Source organism: Thermobia domestica, chromosome 12, assembly GCF_964235325.1.
Source record: "Thermobia domestica chromosome 12, izTheDome1.hap1.1, whole genome shotgun sequence".
NCBI lineage: Eukaryota > Metazoa > Arthropoda > Insecta > Zygentoma > Lepismatidae > Thermobia > Thermobia domestica.
Window position 1 is genome coordinate 203,033,718 of NC_137465.1, and position 20,623 is coordinate 203,054,340.

Here is a 20,623-nt window from a genome sequence, read left to right on the forward strand (position 1 = left end):
TTAACATTTAGCTGTAATAACCATAGGTTACGTAGTGGTGTTCTGGAAGGTAAAACTGAGGGGCACTCAAAGCGTAGACTATGGCAAGTATATCATAAACTTAATATAAACTTTCAAAAATACATAAATAATAGCTTAAATCATTTTTGTCACTCAAAAAACTAGGAAGTCTACAGGCTAGATCCGCCACCGAAGTTACAGGATATATCTATTGACTGGATACATCCGTAGTGGTAAAATTTGGCAGAATTTAAATGTAAATTTGTCATGTTTTATTAGGAATTTGGAGTTCAACGTCGGTTTGGCGTGAAGATGATGTACTTACAATCCATTCTGTTTTGTTATTGAATTTTATACGTGCAATACTCTACATTTCACAATTTTGTTACTAGTTCATTCATTTTTGTGTGTTTTATAACAATTCATCCTTGTGCCGCCTCTCATCCATATTTCATCAATATTTTATGATTGTAACAAATTATTCGGAATCAAGTAGATGGGACTTCCGTGTCATCAATTTTTCTTACTTCTCTTAGTTTTGCAGTATACCTGTATATTTTTAATTAATTACTGTTTTCATAATCAATTCATACTGAAAACAATTTTAAGGATATGGTCGACATAGCTTCACGGTTCGACCATAGTTATAATTCACAATTATTAATAAGGAAAAAAAGAAAGAAGAAGAATGGCGCAAAAGGTTGAAATATCTGCTGTCTGCAAATTCAGAGTTGTATTCTAGTAGAATGCTATAAGGAACAATACCATTTTCTTGACAATAACAGTGACAAATACCACATTCTGTAGTATTTTGATGAAATGTCATCGCAGAAGAATAGTTTTCTTAATCGTTACCAAAGCCTTCAATTTGATCAGAAGGCCCCTAATAGTGATGCTTTCAAACAATGTGACAATCAAAGAAAACTGACCGTGTTAGCATATTCTGCTGCGTTATCTTCGTAAGTATATCTTTTATGATTGCTATTAGTTATTCATTACCTAAAATGGGCGCAGTTTTACTATACGGGTCCACAGATTATAATCCCTATGGAAAGATTTGAGAAAGTCATTGCCCATTTTATGTCGAGTACAGAACTCAACGAACCCCTGCGGGGCTTCTATCCCGTTGCTACTACTACTACTATCTCCACCCCTACTCCTACTACTACTACTGTTACTTATACTATGGATCTATATAGTAAAGCTGCATGCTAAAATGTTCAGGTCAAGGGCGTTTATGTTTAGCAGAAGGGTCCAGCATTTATTTCTAAAAAGTGTTACAATTTCGGTAATTTCTGTTTACATTAGGTTACGTTATGTCAGATCTAAGTACTTGCATTATCCATTTCTCCTGTAAATTTTGTATTTTTTTATGTGCTTCTGGACCCGTTCTGCTAAACATGTCCCAGGTCTAGTTTTGGCACACCACCGGAAATAGTTCTTGAATATTCTAATTCTTTCATTAATTTTTCTTATTGCCCTCCAAAGATTTACACTGTGCGGTATGACAAAATTCACTTAGCGCAAATGACATTCAATGGAGCTGTGAAAAGTAATTATTGTTGAAAAACTACAATTCTTTCATGATTGGGGTTAAGTTCCAAAGTTGGGCGTCCGTTTCCAGCAAAATTTTTAAAATTTACAGGGAAGGTATGGATAATTTGATCGTTTGTGTGCTTCATAATATATAAGAATCTCGAAAAATATCTTTATTTGTTATATACAGACGGTTACAAACATGGGACTATTCGGCGAGCGGAAGGAACTACTTGGCGCAAGGTAACAAGATACTTGCATTGTAAGAAACTTACGAGCATTTATGTTATCAACATGGCGACAAATACACCGAAACGATGCACAGGATGTGAACTGATTGTTAAATTTCGTGAAGCAGTACGTTGATAACAAGCAAAATCTTCTAAACCTATGTGAAGAGCATGAATTAATGAACCTAAGAACAAATTGTGGGAAGTATGGAAAGGAGGTGACAGCGAAGAAACGTGGAGAAATTTATTGTAGTACTCAGTACAAACCGAAGTACTAAGGTAAGTGTTAAAAAAAAAAAAAAAACTATATTAATTGGTGTTTAATGAAGACTGAAAACAACGTGCCTTGCGGGGCTCTAACCCGTCTTCAGTCGCTAATGCTCGCTCGGCAATACTGTGTGAATTAAATAGTAAGCTTTGTTCAGACGTCCAAGGGCACCTCTGTTGTATATGCAAACCAAATCTAACCTAACTTCTCCCCTACCTCGCGATGTAATGAAAGGAACCTTGAAGTCAGTTAAGAACTTGGGAATTGAAAAATTATGAATTTTAATAGCTTTTATGAAGATTTTGCTCGAAAAGTATCGGACGCCCAACTTCGGAATAAATGCCTTCGGATAGGCCTGTATGCCATAAAAACTACAGTGCATAAAACACAAAGCAATCTCCGGTAAAAACCTGACGGCCATCTAAGTGAGTAAGAGAAGGGCAAAGCTGGAGATGCGCGTTACCGATGGTGTGTATACGTATAAGTGATGATAGTGAAAATGCTGGTTTTTGTAATATGAGTTCGAATAGTACCGTGCTTGTATTGGTTGCATATTGTGGAGAAATGTTCCGCTGATGGAAAATAGTATCTAATACAGTCAACTTTCATGTGTAGTCACTTACTTTAATCGTTGTAACAAATTGGCAATATATCGGACAGATGGGGACCAGCATTTATTACCAAAAATTGTTACTTTTTAAAACTAAGGTTACTTTTGTTTAGGTTACATTAGGATATGTTAGGTTAGGTTATTCAATTACCCTTTTGTAACATGAAATGATTTCTTCAGTACACATTTTTTTTTTTTTTTTTTTTAAACCAAATTTTGGCTCCCATCTGTCCGACATAACCCTTAAAAGTTTGTAATGATTTCACACTAACATCTGTACGCTTGTAAATCTAAAATACAGTTGTATTACTTAGTATTTAATTCTGCTGCCTGCGGAAATTTGCTTCTTATAAACATGTCTTTTCATGGAGCGTATTGAATTTTGCTAAATGTGGTGTATGTAAACTTGACCAGTACCGATTAAGAATCTGGTTACATCCATAAAATGTCAAAGGTGTGTTTCGAAACAAAATTGTTCGTGGTATTGTATTTTATTTGAATATACTTATTTTTTTAAAGTATGTACTTCTCTTAGCAGGAAATGACCTACTGTCTTAGAGTTTGTCAAGAGAGGAGTTGCATTACATGGTGCAGATTGACTTTGGGAGGGATGAGTATAAAACATGACGAAACTTAGAAACAAAAAACAACTTGTGGTAGGTGGCCACTAAAAAGCACGAATTCCACCTGACCGGGTCAGGGCAAGGATGTTGTAGGTTGGCCCAAGCGGATGTGTCCGCACGGAACAGGCGCGTCATCAATGGTGTGATGTAAAAAAAGTACATTTCAAAGCTTCTGGTCTTATCATGTTTTGTCACCCTTCCAGTGAGAAAGAATTTCTGTAGGGTTATCAGGTAAAAGTACAGTATTCATATTTGATGTCAACCTCCTCTGGTTTATTTGTCCTTGTTTACGGATAGGAGACAAGGTAGCTTTCATATTTAGGAGAAAGAAGTAAATTCCTAACGCCGCAAGAATGTGATTTTGATGAGTATGCTATATTTTTAATTTATTTAATAATTTATGTTTATACTAAAATCTAAATTCTAGTCATATTACAATTTATTTTTAAATTAAGTATATGATAGAAGTTTAAGCCATATAAATTATATTCAACATCTTTTCTTTCAGGATGGATAACGTATCATCTTGTTCAGTTCTTGGGGAGATATTGCCAGAATATTGCAAGATGGTTGATCAGAGAAATGAAAACGGTGTCAATAATTATGCTGATCCCGCTTTAGCTCTGGCAGGACACTGTAGAACAGGTAATTTGTAATTACTAAATGAACTAATAGGATGTATATCTATTCGTGAAATACCTACTTTGAATTAAATAAACTTAATACTTTCGATCCGACTGGTCTGTCCGGGACTTTTGGAGTCCTTTTTATAAGTTCGTATCTCGTTACCTGCACACTGTTCAGAACTCGTCTTCACTCCTATTTTCTAGTCATGTGATCCGTTTTTGTGTTGATTTTTAATGCAGCATCCTGCTTAGAAAACTAGCGAATTTAACGCAGAGGATCTCTATGTAGAGTAGTCAGATTGACTGTTAAAACAACAACTACTATTAATTTATGTGTAGAAGTTTCTATGACTGTCTTTCATTCTTATCAGTACGTGATAATTAAGAATTATTTTACACTGATTCGTGGACTCACGTAATGCTAAATTTTCAATCCTTATTAAAAATCAGTTTTAAACAGAAAAACAACTGAAATTTTTTGAGTAAATATTGTGGAAATGTCTTCCTTTCGTACATGAACTCTTAATTAGGGTGCATTGCGAGAGGTTTTAGTAACCTAAACGTAACCAATTCTCTTGTATATACCTGACAGTAGAGTTTTATGACTTTTAATTAAAATTGATAATTATAGGCGTGAATAAAAGATACCAGGTTAAATTGATTAATTTAAAATTTCTGATTGTTGGTTGTTATGTGGTGTCTGTAAATGGTTTATGTGATGTGACATACGTAGCAGTTGACAGATTTCAGTTAAGCACATACCTGCTTTTCCCAATCGAAGTGATTGTCCGCAACTTGGTCACTTAAAGCACAATCTCAGCACAAGCGCTTGGTGTAGTATAAATCCACAGAGAATTCTACTTTTGATAGAAACGGTCACTCATCCGAACTTTACAAGATACTGACGAAGATGTTCGGAGTTTGAAGTTAAGATGTGATTCCAGTTTCAGACATCGAAACAGAGAATGATATAACATGTGGTTACACACCATCCCATCCCAGAAGTATCTTAACGTTTTAAACTATTACTGTTGCTGAGGATGTTACCCAAAGTGTCCGTGGTAATGACGTAGAGCCACGCGCTCGAAAGACTAACCCAGAAATCATGTACAAATCGGAATTTGGTTGAGACTATTAAATCTCTTAATGCAAGATTTACATAATGAGGAACTCTATCATATCAGCCTCGTATGAGATACTGGCACACGCAAAGAGCATCGGAATATTAATTCTCTGACATTTGTCCTTAATCTGACGCTCTCTGGCATTTCCAGAATTAAATTTGGATTTTTTTCTTCACCATCTTATGCTTCGCCCCCCTGTGCCACTCTAAGGCAATGGGTTACCAAAATAATAATAATGAAAAAAACACATACCTTCCAATATTAAAAAATACATATCTTTTTATTGCAATATCACCAGGTTTCACATTAATTTACCAAATAAAAAAAAATATAGTTCCTTCCCGTATGTCCCTACTAAGGATATTTATGCCAGACTTCTTATGTGATTTTCGGAAGGGGAATTGTAACCCTGTATCAGTGACTTGCACATGCAAAGAGCATAGAAACGTTAATTTTGTGACATTTGTGATTAATCTGACTTACTGGCGTTCCCAAAATAAAACTGGGGATTTTGGTAACACTCCACCCACCACCTTTTTACGCCCCTTGCCTTACCAAGGTAATGTTCGAGACAAATGTACTACAGGGTGTCTATCGGACACAAATGTCACGAAATCAGAAAACGGTCATGAAAGTCACGAAATTTAGCTTTTTGATCACGATTTTTTTTTTTTTTTTTTTTTAACTGTACAAATGTAAGTACAGATTGGAAAATTTTGTTCAATAGAACGTCAAAATTCAACACTAAAAATCTCTATGGTCGGCTTTAGACTACCAAATCGCAAGCAAAGTACGTTTCTATCGCATGGATGAAAATTCGGCCTAATTCGCTCCCAAATTCGCTCTTGAAAAATGTTAGAAAATTTTGTAATTCGATAAAGAAAAAGTCACGAAATTTCATTTTGGAATTTTAGTAGACGCCCTGTACTAGCACTGGGGATGTGTGTTATTGCATGGCCCAAAGTTGTAATCAATTATTATTGAAGAAGACAGTTTCCAAGATTTAACATTGAATCTCCCATAAGGAAAATGAGCTTTTGTGTTTACGCCCCCAAAAGAGGAGCTAAACAGTGATTTTTCTCCTATTTACTTTCGGAATTTGAAAAATTCAGACGTTTTCCAATAAGAATACCAAATTTTACAGTAATAGTATGGAAACTTCATCATCTTCCAGTGCTGTAGAAAATTACACGAGTTATGCATCAGTCTCTCCAACTCTATACTGCCACTGTGAATTCATATAGATTGTGATAGAAATTGTGTACAAATTCCCTTTTTTCTCTTTTTATTTGACTTCAAGTCACTTGCACTAAGTATGATAAGACAGTGGCACAATATGTAAGATATTTTAGTAGTTAGTAGAAATAAGTTGTGCAAAATACTTAGGGAGTGTTATGAACGAACATCTTTTATTTTCTAATCTAAGTAGTTAAGTCCTCTGTATATCGAGTGTCCTAAAAATGGCGCGCGGTGACCATAGAGCACTATTCTACAGGCTAAAATAAAGCGGAAATGTTATATATGCCCTCCGAGGCGTCCTTCAGCCGCTGTGGGAAATCAAAATTTCACAATGTGGCAACGTCGCAGATTAACTTCAAGCCATTACTATACGAATGAATGTCATTACTCTACGAATACAACAAACAGTTGAATCGATTGCTCCACTAATAAGTGATGCTACTGTCAACCAATGTCGACTTTAGCTGCCGTCTGGAAGGAATCGATATAACTATTTGATAGAGTGGTAAATCTAATCTATGGTTCTTTATCTGGGATGTTGTCACATAGTGTAATTTGTGTCTCTAGACGAAGACTGGAAAGGTATACAAATATATATATATATATTGCTTTATTTTGACTTGTAGAATAATGCTCTGTGGTCCGTTTGCGCCATTTTTAGAAGACCCGATATAGTTCGATGAAAAGTAGTCGAGGAACCCCTGATCTTAACGTAATATCGAAGGAGGGGGATCTATGAGGGTGAAAAATTCTTTCTTAATAACACAACTAAACTAATGTTTCCTTGGACGATTTGGGAAAATTGTTCGATCGGTTCAACCCTTTAAGTGTGAATAGCTTAGAAAGGAAAACATATAGGGTGTGGTAGCTCAGTACTAGAGCGCTCACGGTTCCAGAGTTTCCTGGTTTGATCCCAGCTATGTGAGTTCGTAATGGACATCATCACCCGTTTGTTTTTACATTCTTGCTCCATCAATTCTTTTATATGGGGGCCGCGGTGGCTCAGTGGTAGAGCGTTCACCTCCGGTGCTTCGGGTTCCTGGTTTAATCCCAGTTTGCGCCGTGTGGACTTTGTGGTGGACAAATACCATGCTCGTGGGTTTTGTCGGTGTTCTCCCGTTTCCTCCCACTTTCTTCATTCCACCATTTCATTCATTTCTTATCATCACCGTCTTTAGCCTCACCGACATGATCGTGGGACATAAAACTCAAAGATTTCATTTTCATTTTTCAATTCTTTTCTAACCATTTACTTCCTCCTTTCGCTTACAAGGCATAACTGTAGATCATTAAACTACAAATTTCATTTCATTTTGTAAATATTCCATTGTTCCTTTGTAATTTTATTTTAAATTATTGACTGTTATTCCAGAGTCCCAGGAGTGGAAGAGTCACTTGTCACTAGACGTCATAAACGAGTTAATTAGTGATGAAATGAAGTGTGGCTCGTGTCAACCAACTGAAGACGATGTTCAGCTGCTGTTCAAGACGCTGGCAGAGAACAAGAAAGTCATTGGGAGTTCTACTGATACGAAAGCTTCGAGTTTTCATTGGAATAATAAAGGAATATCGCAAGCACCCTCTCATCCAGTTCCTGATTCCAGTAGAGCCAATATTTTGTATAGTGGAGCCCCCGCGCATCAGTCTCTTTTTAGGAGAGTCCCGGAGGCAACAACTACTGGACCTAATGCTCCATTTTTTGGTGCTAATGTGTCTGACAGTGCTCCGCAGACGATGTGGAAACCTGGTAAGTTTTATTGTGAGAGTGCAACGTTCGGATCACAGAAACATGTGCACTTGTATTCAGGGGCGGACTGGCAACCATAGGGCCCACCCTGCTAAACTGAAATGAGGGCCCACTGTATAAACATGTAAAAAAAATGTACTTGGCATTCTTCGTATGTATTACATATATAAAAGTCCATCTTCGAACCCATAAATAGTAACCCATATATTCATACAAAAGCAAAGCATTAATTACAAAAAATCTGAGGTAGGAACATTTTAATAGTAACTCATACAGTGTGTAATTGGCATTATCATTTTTTATTGTAAACAAACACAATACTGGAATTGGTGCTTTCAGTTATCTATATAGTGCTGTTGTTTTTTTTTTTATGTAATGAATTTAAACCATTTATTTAAACAAATGAATGTCATGTTTTAGAAAACCCAAAATATATACATGTGCAATAAGAAAAAACTAATCTCAAGTCAACTTTGAAACAGTAAATAATTAAAACACTGACAGAAATAAGTTTCTTTCCTCATAAATCAGTTCTAATATCAAATTGGTTGAAATTTTCTACTGAATTGCATACTCTAACCTAATATAATATAATATTAATATTAATGCCAGAAATGTATCCTAATATTAATATCTTCATTATGCCCCAGTCACACTCACAATTTCAAATATCTACCTAATTCTTTGGAGCTAGATACAAGATCGTCAATCACTTTGTCGTAATCAAACGTATATGATCTTTCTATGTATAAAAGACTAAAGTCTTCCAACAAATCTTGTCCAAGCGATGAACGCAACCGTTTTTTGATCACTTTCATAATCGAGAAAATTCTTGCACATGATACTTGGGTACACGATAGAGTTAGAACATACTTATACGCTTTATACAACGATGGATATAATGGACCATAAAGATTTAATTCGTGAAGCAGGTGCAGTGCACAAACTAGACACACTTTACACTGTCTTGCAGGTTTGCATTTCCATTCATCTTCCTCCTCACTTTCAGTTTCATTATCTTCCTCTTTTTCACTACTATGAGCATATTGCTCGCTGCCATGCTCATTTCTTAAAATATCCTGCTTTTTACATATTGGTGGACTATAGTCCCTATAATGACGAGCAAATCGGAGCAGTTCCTCTTGAATTTGTCCTCTTTCCACTTTCCAATAATGTGGTAGAGTATTGAGAGCTGAATCAGTTAGTTCTTCTAAAGTACTTATCTCATGGAAACGGGTAGGATCCAGCCATGCAATGTCCTTCATGAGACTGTCACTGCAGATAAACCGAGAATGTAATTGCTCAATTGCAGTATCGAAAATAACATTGAAAACGTTTATCTGAAACACTTTTGATGGAGAATCTAAAATTCTTGCCTCATCATGGGAAAGTTCGTCTGCTTGAAGAGTTGCTACTGGTATTCTCTTTGCAAGGAGAGAAGTTTCAACTGCAACATCGTATCCTGCAGTACAAATCATTTTTGTAGCCGTTAGATAATCCAAACCAGATTTTTGCAAATACTGCGAAGTACATAGGTGAAAAAGTTGGCTGAAAACAAAAGCCACAAGAATGTTTTCAAATTTACACCAGTTCTGACCAAACACTTGGCTTTAAATGTGACTTCTGCTTGAAAATCACTCATACTTGCAATAGTGAGTAGACATTGAAGCAGCGTCATGAATCTCTTCCGATCTTGCAAAGGTGTCGAAAAATCATCAGAGATACTCTTTAGAGCTCGATCTTTACTCCACCACCTTGTCAGATTTATTTTTTGTAATCGGCGAAGTAGCTGTCTACCACTTGAGTTTTTTTCATTGTACTTAATCGACTCTTGCATTCTTTTATACGAATCGCGTTCCGGCTCCACCTCCACTTACCACAATAACAATATCTACGAAACTATTGTTTCTTTAAAACATCGCCACTCGCCGGCTTGTAAAAGGACCGATGGACCGGAGTAGGCAATGATATCCAAATCCAATAACAGCCTGAAATCTACTGTGTTTCTTATATTTAAAGAAGTAGTAGTTAACGTGCTCGTTTTTAACAGTTGTTGTATCACAAACCCCGCAATGTTTTAGGGCCTGATTGTCTCATAGACGGAACCTTTTCAAGTCGATAAACGTGAAGAAGAATAAGGTCTGTTCATGAAAGTTTAACTTTACGTCTTTTTTATGCAAAACACAAGTTTGCGGAAGTTACCCTGCCATATTTTTGATGCTGGTGGGTTTAATTGAGCAAATTGTTTTAAAATTGGTGGAGGGGCCCACCTGTTTGGGGGGCCCACCCTGCATTTGCAGGGTAGCAGGGTGGGCCAGTCCGCCCCTGCTTGTATTCACCGTTTCCGTAGGTAGTCTGTACTTATGTCTACGAGGGATGATCAGAAAGTAAGGTTACAAAGCCGGCAGTGAAACATGTATATATTATTTTGTCATAAACTCATTTATTCATCATTTTGGCAATATGCAGCTCAAGCAGTTTAATTCTCTTTTTAATTTAAAAGGACTAGCATATACTAGCAGACGACGTTTCTATGTGTGAGTGTGTGTGTTTTCTCACTCATCGGATGCATGTGGGCGGAGTGACCTTGATCAACACTTCTTCAGCCAATCACAGCTCTGTCTGCTCTTACGTCACTTAACGCGTGAAACCCACGCGAACAGCGAGAGCTGAAGAGATTTAGCGGGAGACAAACTACTTGGCGCCCAAGTGATGAAGGTATAACAGCATATTCTACCCTGCTGCAACAAGACACTGTGTAATCATGTTTTGCACTTAACCGAATCGAATTATTCCTCACAACATAAGAAACATCTATACGTCTTGTTACCTTAATTGTTATATCCTAGTTTAAAGCTATGTAAGTATCAATATAATTAAAATTTTCGAATCGATTGACGAGTATTTTCTGCGATTGTGCATGTCATCTCCTATGCCTCGTGGTTGTCTATTTGAGTACATGGAGCAAAAATTTACTTTACTTATTATGTGTGTAATTCATTAATTTTCGGAAATATGATGCTGATTCTTTTATGTCTAAAAGTTGTACGTAGAATTTTTGCTTATGTGTAGTTGGCGTTGAAAGGAGCTTTCTTCGGATAACTTGTTTCATCGTCAACGCTCGAGCAAACGTCCTATTTACGACTATCAAATATAATGCTTGCCCTATCTGGATCACCATCCTATGGAGTAAACATTATAATTTTATAGAGACAACAAATAGTACATACTTAGGTTATTTTTTGATATAGTCTCCATATCGGTTGGTGCACTTGTCGCATCGTGAGATGAGTTTGAAGATTCCCTTCTGGTAAAAATCTTGTTCTTGCGTGTTCAGCCACATTCTCACTAAGTGTTTCACCTTCTCGTCTGAAGAGAAGCGGCGGCCTCCCAGGTAATTGCGAACGGCTTTCCCCAATTCTGCCATCAGATGCCATAACATGATCTTCCTGTTGTCCTAAATCAGCTCCTCCACGCGAGCTATGTTCAAATCTATTGATGCCGTGCTGAGTTGACCACTGCGCTCCTCGTCGGTGAGGTTTTCTCTACCAGCGACAAACTTTCGACACCATTCTGCTACGAGACATTTACAGTCTTTCCGTAAACCTCTACCAGCTGCCGGTGAATTTCAGGCGCGGTTATATGTTTCTCCCACAGAAATCGAACAGTTTAGCGGGCTTCTTCCGGAGACCAGTTTTCCAAATGACTCGCCATTTTTGTTTACCTACAACTAGTGCCGTAGGTTGCCAACTCCATATATTACAATTACCGCTCATTCTTCTGTAACAGACAAAACTCCCGAAATATCGACCTTGTAACTTTAGTTTCGGATCTTTCCTCGTATATACGAATATTAAAAAGATGAGTAAAATTCTTTGTTATGCTATTTAGTGTTTTCCTTACATTTTATAAGCAGTTATATTGAAATGGTTATAAAGCTATATTTATATCTATCTATATATATATATATATATATATATATATATATATATATATATATATGTATGTATATATATAAAAGCCTTCTAATTAAGCATCCTGTATCAGCGTATGAGTGTAACCACTTAAACCAAGTTGTCAATTCGTTTTGGTTTTTCGTCATTGACCAACTCACAGTTTACTTCCTTCTTAACAGTGTTCAGTACGTACGCCATCTTCGATTCTTTTTTTAGCCCGTTGATTTATATCGAAAATTAATTTTCTGTTTTCGTTGAAATGAACGGGAATTTTTAAAAGTCTAGTTAAGTAAATTTTCATTAAATATAAGTTTACATTACTTAGATTTGATTATCAACTCTTATAATTACTAATTAAGTAACTCTATGTTCTATGGAACTCAGAGGGCCAACAAAAGCTCTCCACTGACTTCTATCCTTAGCCAGCTGGATCCAGTTTTTACTTTGTATTCCTATTTCTGCGAGATCCATCTTCATATTGTCCTCCCATCTGCGTCTAGGTCTTCCTAATGGTCGTTTGCCGCTTGAACTTCTAGTTAAAACTTCGCAAGCATTTCTATTTTCTTCCATTCTGGTTACATGACCTACCCACCTGAGCCTCCTAGATTTGATGACCCTAACAATGTTTAGTAAACGGTATAAATTATACATCCTCGTTACGAATTTTCCTCTATTCCCCATTCTCGTTCTTCTTGGGTCTGAGTATTCATCTTAGGATGTTATTTTCAAATACTTTCAATGTGTGTTCTTCCTTCAGAGTAAGCGACCCTGTTTCGCAACCATACAGCACAACAGGCATGATTACATGATATACTTTAAGCTTGAAATTCATTGACAGAATTCACAACATTGAACTGAATAATAACACGAATTCCCTGCTTTGAGCCGGCATTAAATTCCTCGTGGATATGGTTTTGGTCTGTTAATATTAATCTTAGATATTTCAAAGTATCTGCTTTATCGAAAATATCTGATATTTTGACGCAGTCATAATTTGCAGTATTACGACCCATTATTATTTAGTTTTTCTCTGCATTTACTTCCAAATTTATGTCACTGCAAGCGTTTAATAAGACCTCTGCATTTCTTTCTATTGTTCTCGTATCGTCCCCTATTATATTTACATCAGCAACATACGCCATAACCTGGTGGATACCATTCATCTCTAGGCCCTGGTTGTTGTCTTGAAATCACATAAACACAAATTTAATTTTTACGTAGCAAGGAATGTTGAAATAGATTTGAAGACGAAATAAAACTATCAAAATTGCAGATTAAAAATAAGTATTGTCTTTGTATCCGGAAAACGTATTTTGTATAATTTCGATTCTCTGTGGTATTTTCCTAAGTAACTTCTTCCTTGCTGCTATTTCCTTTATCGATCCTCGTATAGAATATTGAGCTCATCCGTGGCTAAGTGGTTAGCATACGCGCCTTCGGTGCGGAAGTCCGGGTTCGATTCCCGGCGGGAGCTCATGTGGTTCGGATTCCACGTGAATCAGTAGGTCCACGTCTCATATAGCGTCGCTGCTGAAAAGGGACGTTAAACTCAAAATCAACTCAACTCGTATAGAATATTCTTGAAATTTCAGAACACAGACTAAATCGTACCTTGCATCTTGAGGAAAATGCACTCTAGAGCATGTGTCGGTAACACAGAATCTATCGAAAATCCGTAGATTTTGTATAGCTTGTAACGTGCCACTATGTGCTCCGTCCTGGGCCGCTGGTTGTAATAACCAGGACAATTATTAGTATGCGGGATTCGTAATTTCTATGTTTTATGGCTATATTTTGCAAGTAAGCATTTAAAAATTTCCATGCAGGATTATCGGGAGTTATTCTATATTTAGAGTGAATTTCTGACTAGAACTAGCTTAAATATTACCAGTAAACTGCTATTTTCTTCAAAATTAAAAAAAAAATTGTGAAATACTAAGGTAATTTGGTTAAGTAAAAGTAACTGATTTTCTAGCTTGTCAAATTTTATAACAAAGTTCATGAAAAATTATATATGCAATACAGAAAAATATTGAATGAAATAATAACAATTTTTAAGCAAAATTGAAAAATCCAAAAATATATATCTGAATTGAGTGGTACTATGCTTTCTTTTGAACAAGAATACAACTTTCGAGAATGAATCCAATAAATATGATAAATAAAATACCTCGCAATTTTTATAAATCCAATTATAAATTCAATATTTGATCTGCAGGAAAAAAATTAACAATATATATTGAGAATATTAAATAATCAAGATTTAACACTCACCCAATTAAATATGCTTTGAACAACCATCAAAATCCTTCAGGAGGACTATTTCGAATAACCTCTGTTAACACGCTTTTCATATTATCACACCAATTATAGATATTTCGGTATAGAAAATAGAACTTTCACAAATATAATAGGTTGATTTTTTGGTAGCTTTTAACAAATTCACAAAATTCTTGAAATTTATATCACGATAATTATTCAACTATACCACTTTCTTGAAAAACCGTTAAAGATTCACATTAAGCAGAGATAAACCTTGCCCAGTTCGACATATCGTTTCGAATGGCTGTTCAAACTTCCTACAGCTCATTCGAACGTATGTGTTTCAAAGATTTCCGCTAGAGGCGCTCTAGTACCCTGAAGTGTAGGTACTGAAAGCATAACCTTCTAGGATATCATTGACATAACTTTTTTTTTTTTTTTTATATATAATGTGATCTCATCACACGTAACAAACATCGCCCTCCCGGCTATAAAAAGTTGGCACAACTTTTTATTTCTATTTTAAACCATAATTTTAAAGTATTCTTATTCCAAATTTAATTATGAATATAGATAGATTATGTTAATCTTTCTAGGTATCTATTACTGTAACCTTGCACCAGCTAATTAACCAACTACTGATTCTAACTAACCATCACTCTTACTCTATTCACTACATACCAAACGAAAAAATTAACTGAACTAAAGAAAAAAAAATTCCCCCATAAATTCAATCACACCACCTAACCTTCTATTAATCCCAACTACTCTAGTTAGTTAATAAGTATTAGTTATTACTAATAGTCACTATCTATTCATAAACTTTTACAGAATTCATTCTCAATATTTCTATATATATATCTTCAGGAGGTAATCATACTCTTTCTTTTGAAATTAATTTCAGTAACAATAACAATATTCATTATACTCATCAAACATAGCACCATCATTATTCCAATCAATCTTCAGCTTCGTTACATCTGGTTGAGCTTCGTTACATACATTCCATAAAATTTTCTATGCCGGAATTTGGACTAATACAATTTTTACAAACATTTTTGGGACATAGATACAAGACATCCAGATCTGGAACACCTTGTAATTCAGGATTAGCTTCTAATACAACAGGATCCACCCTCAATGGGCTATCCATCTGGTCCGACTGGATGTTGGGACTGCTATCCAAAGATGAACTAATAGATGTGGCAACACTGCAAAATCCCTGTGCTGGAACTCCCGGATGTCTACCTCCATCCGTATCAAAAGCCTGAACTGTGGACATTTCCACCAAGTCCGAGTCACGCAGAAATAGTTTAGAAGTCTTATGGTCTGGTTCACTGTAAAATAGATCACACGAACGAGTATCTCGATTTAAACAAGGGGGGTGGATATTTAGTGTATAATGTAACTGTATGTCCACTCCTTCCAAAGGGAGAAATAATTTATTATTCACTAAATCAATGTTTGCTTTCAAGAATTTTAGTTCTTTTATTCCCAGTATAAATACTGGTTCTAAATTTTCAACTAGGAAAAACTTTAGTCTGTAAACACGATTTTTAAACTTAATGGGTATAACTACGCACTGATCCAGTGTTAACTTTTGTTTATCAACACCTATACCAATGAACTTCTCATTTATTATCTTCACTGGGTAGTTCAACTGCCGATTCCATTGAATAAAGCTTTGTCTATTAATTAACGATGCTGTAGAACAAGTATCTAAACCTCCTCTAATACTTTTACCTAAGACAAATGCATCGACAAAAGCCGCAGTCAATGTTCCCAATGAGAAAGTTTTTCTATTTTCACTATTATTTCTATCAGCACTAAGTTTAATCCCATCACTAGTATGTTCGCTTTTATTATTATCTACTATTTGTTTATAATTACTAAAAGAATGCAAATCCTCTCTATATAATGGTTTGCTATTCTTACTTCTGTTCCCTCTAGAGCCGCCATTGCTTTTAAAGTTACCGTAATATTGCTCACGTATTCCTTTTTCACATTCCCCCACATTCACAGGATTCACATTGAACACCATATTATTTTCTCCCAAATGTTCACTATTATGTTCCCCTCGGGATCGAGTCCGGAGCCCCTCCATAGGAGTCTTCATCCGATCATTATATTTCGTATATGTGTTGTAACCCGCACTACTATTATTGTTTCCACCTCCTAACAAAGTTCTTTCTAAATCTGTTTCTTCCCTTTCTGGAACTTCGGACCTCTCACTTTTAGTCTTTAACCGTGACCGTCGACTATTCCCCGCAAAGCGTCTTTTATCATTGCCATTATTATATCTAAACTGTTTGTTATTATCACCCACACTACTAGGTAAACCATTAGTTTGAACTCCGGTTCCTATAATCTGAGTCGGAGCCCTTAACCGGTCACTAATAGCTGCAGAGCGTCTTTCCGAGTTCACATCCATATTCAATTTAACTAACTGTTTATTTAAAAGATACTGTTTGTTAGAAGCACATTTTGCAATGCGATGTTGTCCACCACAAAAATAACACTTAATCTTATTTCTCGTATTTTCACTTTTTTCCGAATTCCTCACCAGTGCGGTATACATTTCTAAATTACGTTGATGTTTTTCGTATTCCATTATATTACCCATAAGATCATCTAATGACATTGGATAGCTATATCTATAAATTTCAAATTTAATTTGAGGTTGCATGCCCTCCATAATAATATCCAACAATTCACTAGATCTACTATCATTAATAGGTCCGTAACATATTTCATAAGCATCACAAATATTATTAACATACTCAAGCAAATTTTCTTTAGGTCTTTGTATCACTTTCACATAACGATTTATGAGTTCTCGCCTACCTAAAGGAGTTATTAATCTACGAAACAAATATCCTGATATTTGCAACCAATTATTAGTCATTTCATACAATGCTACTAGCTCCTTATTTAAACGACCTTCAGCTTTACTCAAAGCTGCTATCAAAACAGACTCAACCGGGAATATTTTTAATTTAATTATTCTAAGAACTGTCACTAGAAATTGAAATAACTGTATATCGTCTGTTCCATCTGTTCTTGGGATATACTGTATTTTCTCATTAAACAAATTACTGGAAACACTTCCATTTAATTTATCAGCTCGTATTTGGAATGGCATAAATCTATTAACCAAAGGTTCGCTACCTGCATTTATTTCTTTTACCTCTATCGAGTTTTTATCTACAAAAGGATTTGTACTACGATTTTCTTCTTTTTCTTTTATGACAGCTGTTTGCCCCAGGTCAATAAACGGGTTTATCTCTGCACTGACACAACTAGCACTATCTACAGACATAAGCGGTTGGAACTCGTTATGCAACATTCCACCTTCCGCTAAACTCGCAGTGGTGTTGCTTGCTATAGACAATGACTCAACCATTTCGCGGGGTTTATCTACCGCAGAAATATGTAGTGACCTTGACTCCCTTCCGGAATCTAAATACGATAAATCCCATCGTTGACCTACAGTCTGCGGTACAACAACTCCAGAATTTCCATTTTCAAATCCATTCAAAAATAAACGTGGTTGATTTCTTTCTTCCTTAAATTCCATCTTAATTACCAAGCAAACAAAAAGAGCTATTCTAATGCAATTTAAATATCGAAAATAATTACTATACCTTACGGTAAGCGACAACCCTTTAACAATCATTGACAGTTTTATTGCTATAGGCTATATATGTTACATACTCTGAAAATACTGACATTTAATCAATCCTAACTGAACTAATTTTAATATCCTCCTTAACATAATTCAAAATAGATAGATATATACAGATTGATCTTGAAAAATGTCCATATATTTAATAGCTTACTTAACAAGTTTCCCACCTTAGTCAGATTTTGCCAAACAAAACCACGCAATTTTAACATGTATTTTACTTCGTTTTTTGAAGTTAGCATTCGAAACGATATGTTTGTAACGTGCCACTATGTGCTCCGTCCTGGGCCGCTGGTTGTAATAACCAGGACAATTATTAGTATGCGGGATTCGTAATTTCTATGTTTTATGGCTATATTTTGCAAGTAAGCATTTAAAAATTTCCATGCAGGATTATCGGGAGTTATTCTATATTTAGAGTGAATTTCTGACTAGAACTAGCTTAAATATTACCAGTAAACTGCTATTTTCTTCAAAATTAAAAAAAAAATTGTGAAATACTAAGGTAATTTGGTTAAGTAAAAGTAACTGATTTTCTAGCTTGTCAAATTTTATAACAAAGTTCATGAAAAATTATATATGCAATACAGAAAAATATTGAATGAAATAATAACAATTTTTAAGCAAAATTGAAAAATCCAAAAATATATATCTGAATTGAGTGGTACTATGCTTTCTTTTGAACAAGAATACAACTTTCGAGAATGAATCCAATAAATATGATAAATAAAATACCTCGCAATTTTTATAAATCCAATTATAAATTCAATATTTGATCTGCAGGAAAAAAATTAACAATATATATTGAGAATATTAAATAATCAAGATTTAACACTCACCCAATTAAATATGCTTTGAACAACCATCAAAATCCTTCAGGAGGACTATTTCGAATAACCTCTGTTAACACGCTTTTCATATTATCACACCAATTATAGATATTTCGGTATAGAAAATAGAACTTTCACAAATATAATAGGTTGATTTTTTGGTAGCTTTTAACAAATTCACAAAATTCTTGAAATTTATATCACGATAATTATTCAACTATACCACTTTCTTGAAAAACCGTTAAAGATTCACATTAAGCAGAGATAAACCTTGCCCAGTTCGACATATCGTTTCGAATGGCTGTTCAAACTTCCTACAGCTCATTCGAACGTATGTGTTTCAAAGATTTCCGCTAGAGGCGCTCTAGTACCCTGAAGTGTAGGTACTGAAAGCATAACCTTCTAGGATATCATTGACATAACTTTTTTTTTTTTTTTTTATATATAATGTGATCTCATCACACGTAACAAGCTTGTGAATCTTTTCTTTTCTTTTCTTTACGCCGGTTCCACGGTTACGCTGTTTAGTGTAAATGAGACGGACGATTAATATAAGTGAATGATTGTGAAATTAAATTTTGGTGCTCTTTCACCGGGAATTCGCACGTATTAGCCATTAGACCAGCTGGGAGGGCCAAGATCCACTTTGTGCGTAGCTTCTTGCTTGCATTGAAATTATATAAGAACAAATAATCTTTCTCGATACAAGGTCACTTCTTATTTTTAATCTATAAATATGTATCTTATAACTTCTATTAGCAAGCATTATATTTCCAGTTAATTCTAAGAAAACCGAAAAATAAATCCCCAGAGAAATCAATTCAATCAATGGTCTATATAAGTCAAGGATGGCATAGGTATTTAGCCTCATTTCGAACTTTTTTTTTTAAAAAAAATTTCATATTATAAAATATGGATATTACAATAATCCAATAGTTACGTATTAACCTTTAATTGCCCATTGACGCAACCACTGGGTCGAGGCTTTAAACCTTAATAGCTCAGACCCTAATTAATCTAGGAAGATAATTGTGGTATCAACATGCTCCTGAAGGATGAAACTTTGCGTCGATATGCATTATTTTTTATGATGTGGAAGGATACCACGACAGAGGGGAAGAATAAAGCGTGTTTTGTTCGCATCCCGTTTTTTTTTGGGGGGGGGGGCATTTTTTCCCCTTCTGGGCACACTTAAAAATTGATATGTGAGTCAACTAGATGGTAATATCCTGTATGTGTACTTTTTGGTTATACGGGGAGAGGAGAGCGGGAGGGACAACTTGGCCAATTTTGAGTCTCGGTTCTTTAACGTAGATTACATTTTTTGTTTCTTCTTTTTCTACGAATAGGGCGGGAATTACACAAGTGTTACCTTGTTGGAATCTATGTTCGATAAGCATTCCATCGATGTATCAGTCATGACTGATAATTAGGGGTCACCAGGGCCCCAACGTGAGAACCTACGATTTCGTTCAAATCCCTGGCAGGCGTAGAAAGGTTAATATTTAATTATTGGCGAAGAGTTATAAAAAAATATTGTTAATGCTTCCTTATAGTATTTAGTAGTCTCTAAAAGTATTTGCTAATTATAACTATAGGATATATATTGAATAACCTAAGTATAAAAAGACCAAAACTTTTCCAAATTGTTTCGATGCTCTCTGGCATCTTCATCTAGTCTTAGCTGCGTAAATTAAATCCTCGCTTCACAAAACATATTAAATGTAATACCTTGAATAAATGCGTTATAATGTCGTAGGTATTTCACCTTTTTGCAGGTTGAGTAATTTGTTTTATCTGTTCGTAAAAAAGTTTATGAAATATTTGCGAATGGATGCTCGAGCATACATATTTATAAATCAATTGAGTTGATTTTAACGTCCCTTT

The 20,623-nt window shown here is 35.2% G+C and overlaps 1 protein-coding gene across 1 annotated transcript in view; it reads left to right on the plus strand.

Moving 5' to 3' along the window:
• Window positions 1–663: 663 nt before the first annotated feature.
• LOC145666942 (fidgetin-like protein 1) overlaps window positions 664–20,623 on the plus strand; it is a 57,999-nt gene continuing 38,039 nt past the window's right edge. Inside the window, exons 1-3 of the mRNA XM_081734561.1 lie at window positions 664–959; window positions 3,776–3,912; window positions 7,629–8,003. Of these exons, the coding sequence (XP_081590687.1) occupies window positions 820–959; window positions 3,776–3,912; window positions 7,629–8,003 (652 nt within the window). The 5' untranslated portion in view covers window positions 664–819. The remainder of the gene's footprint in view (window positions 960–3,775; window positions 3,913–7,628; window positions 8,004–20,623) is intronic.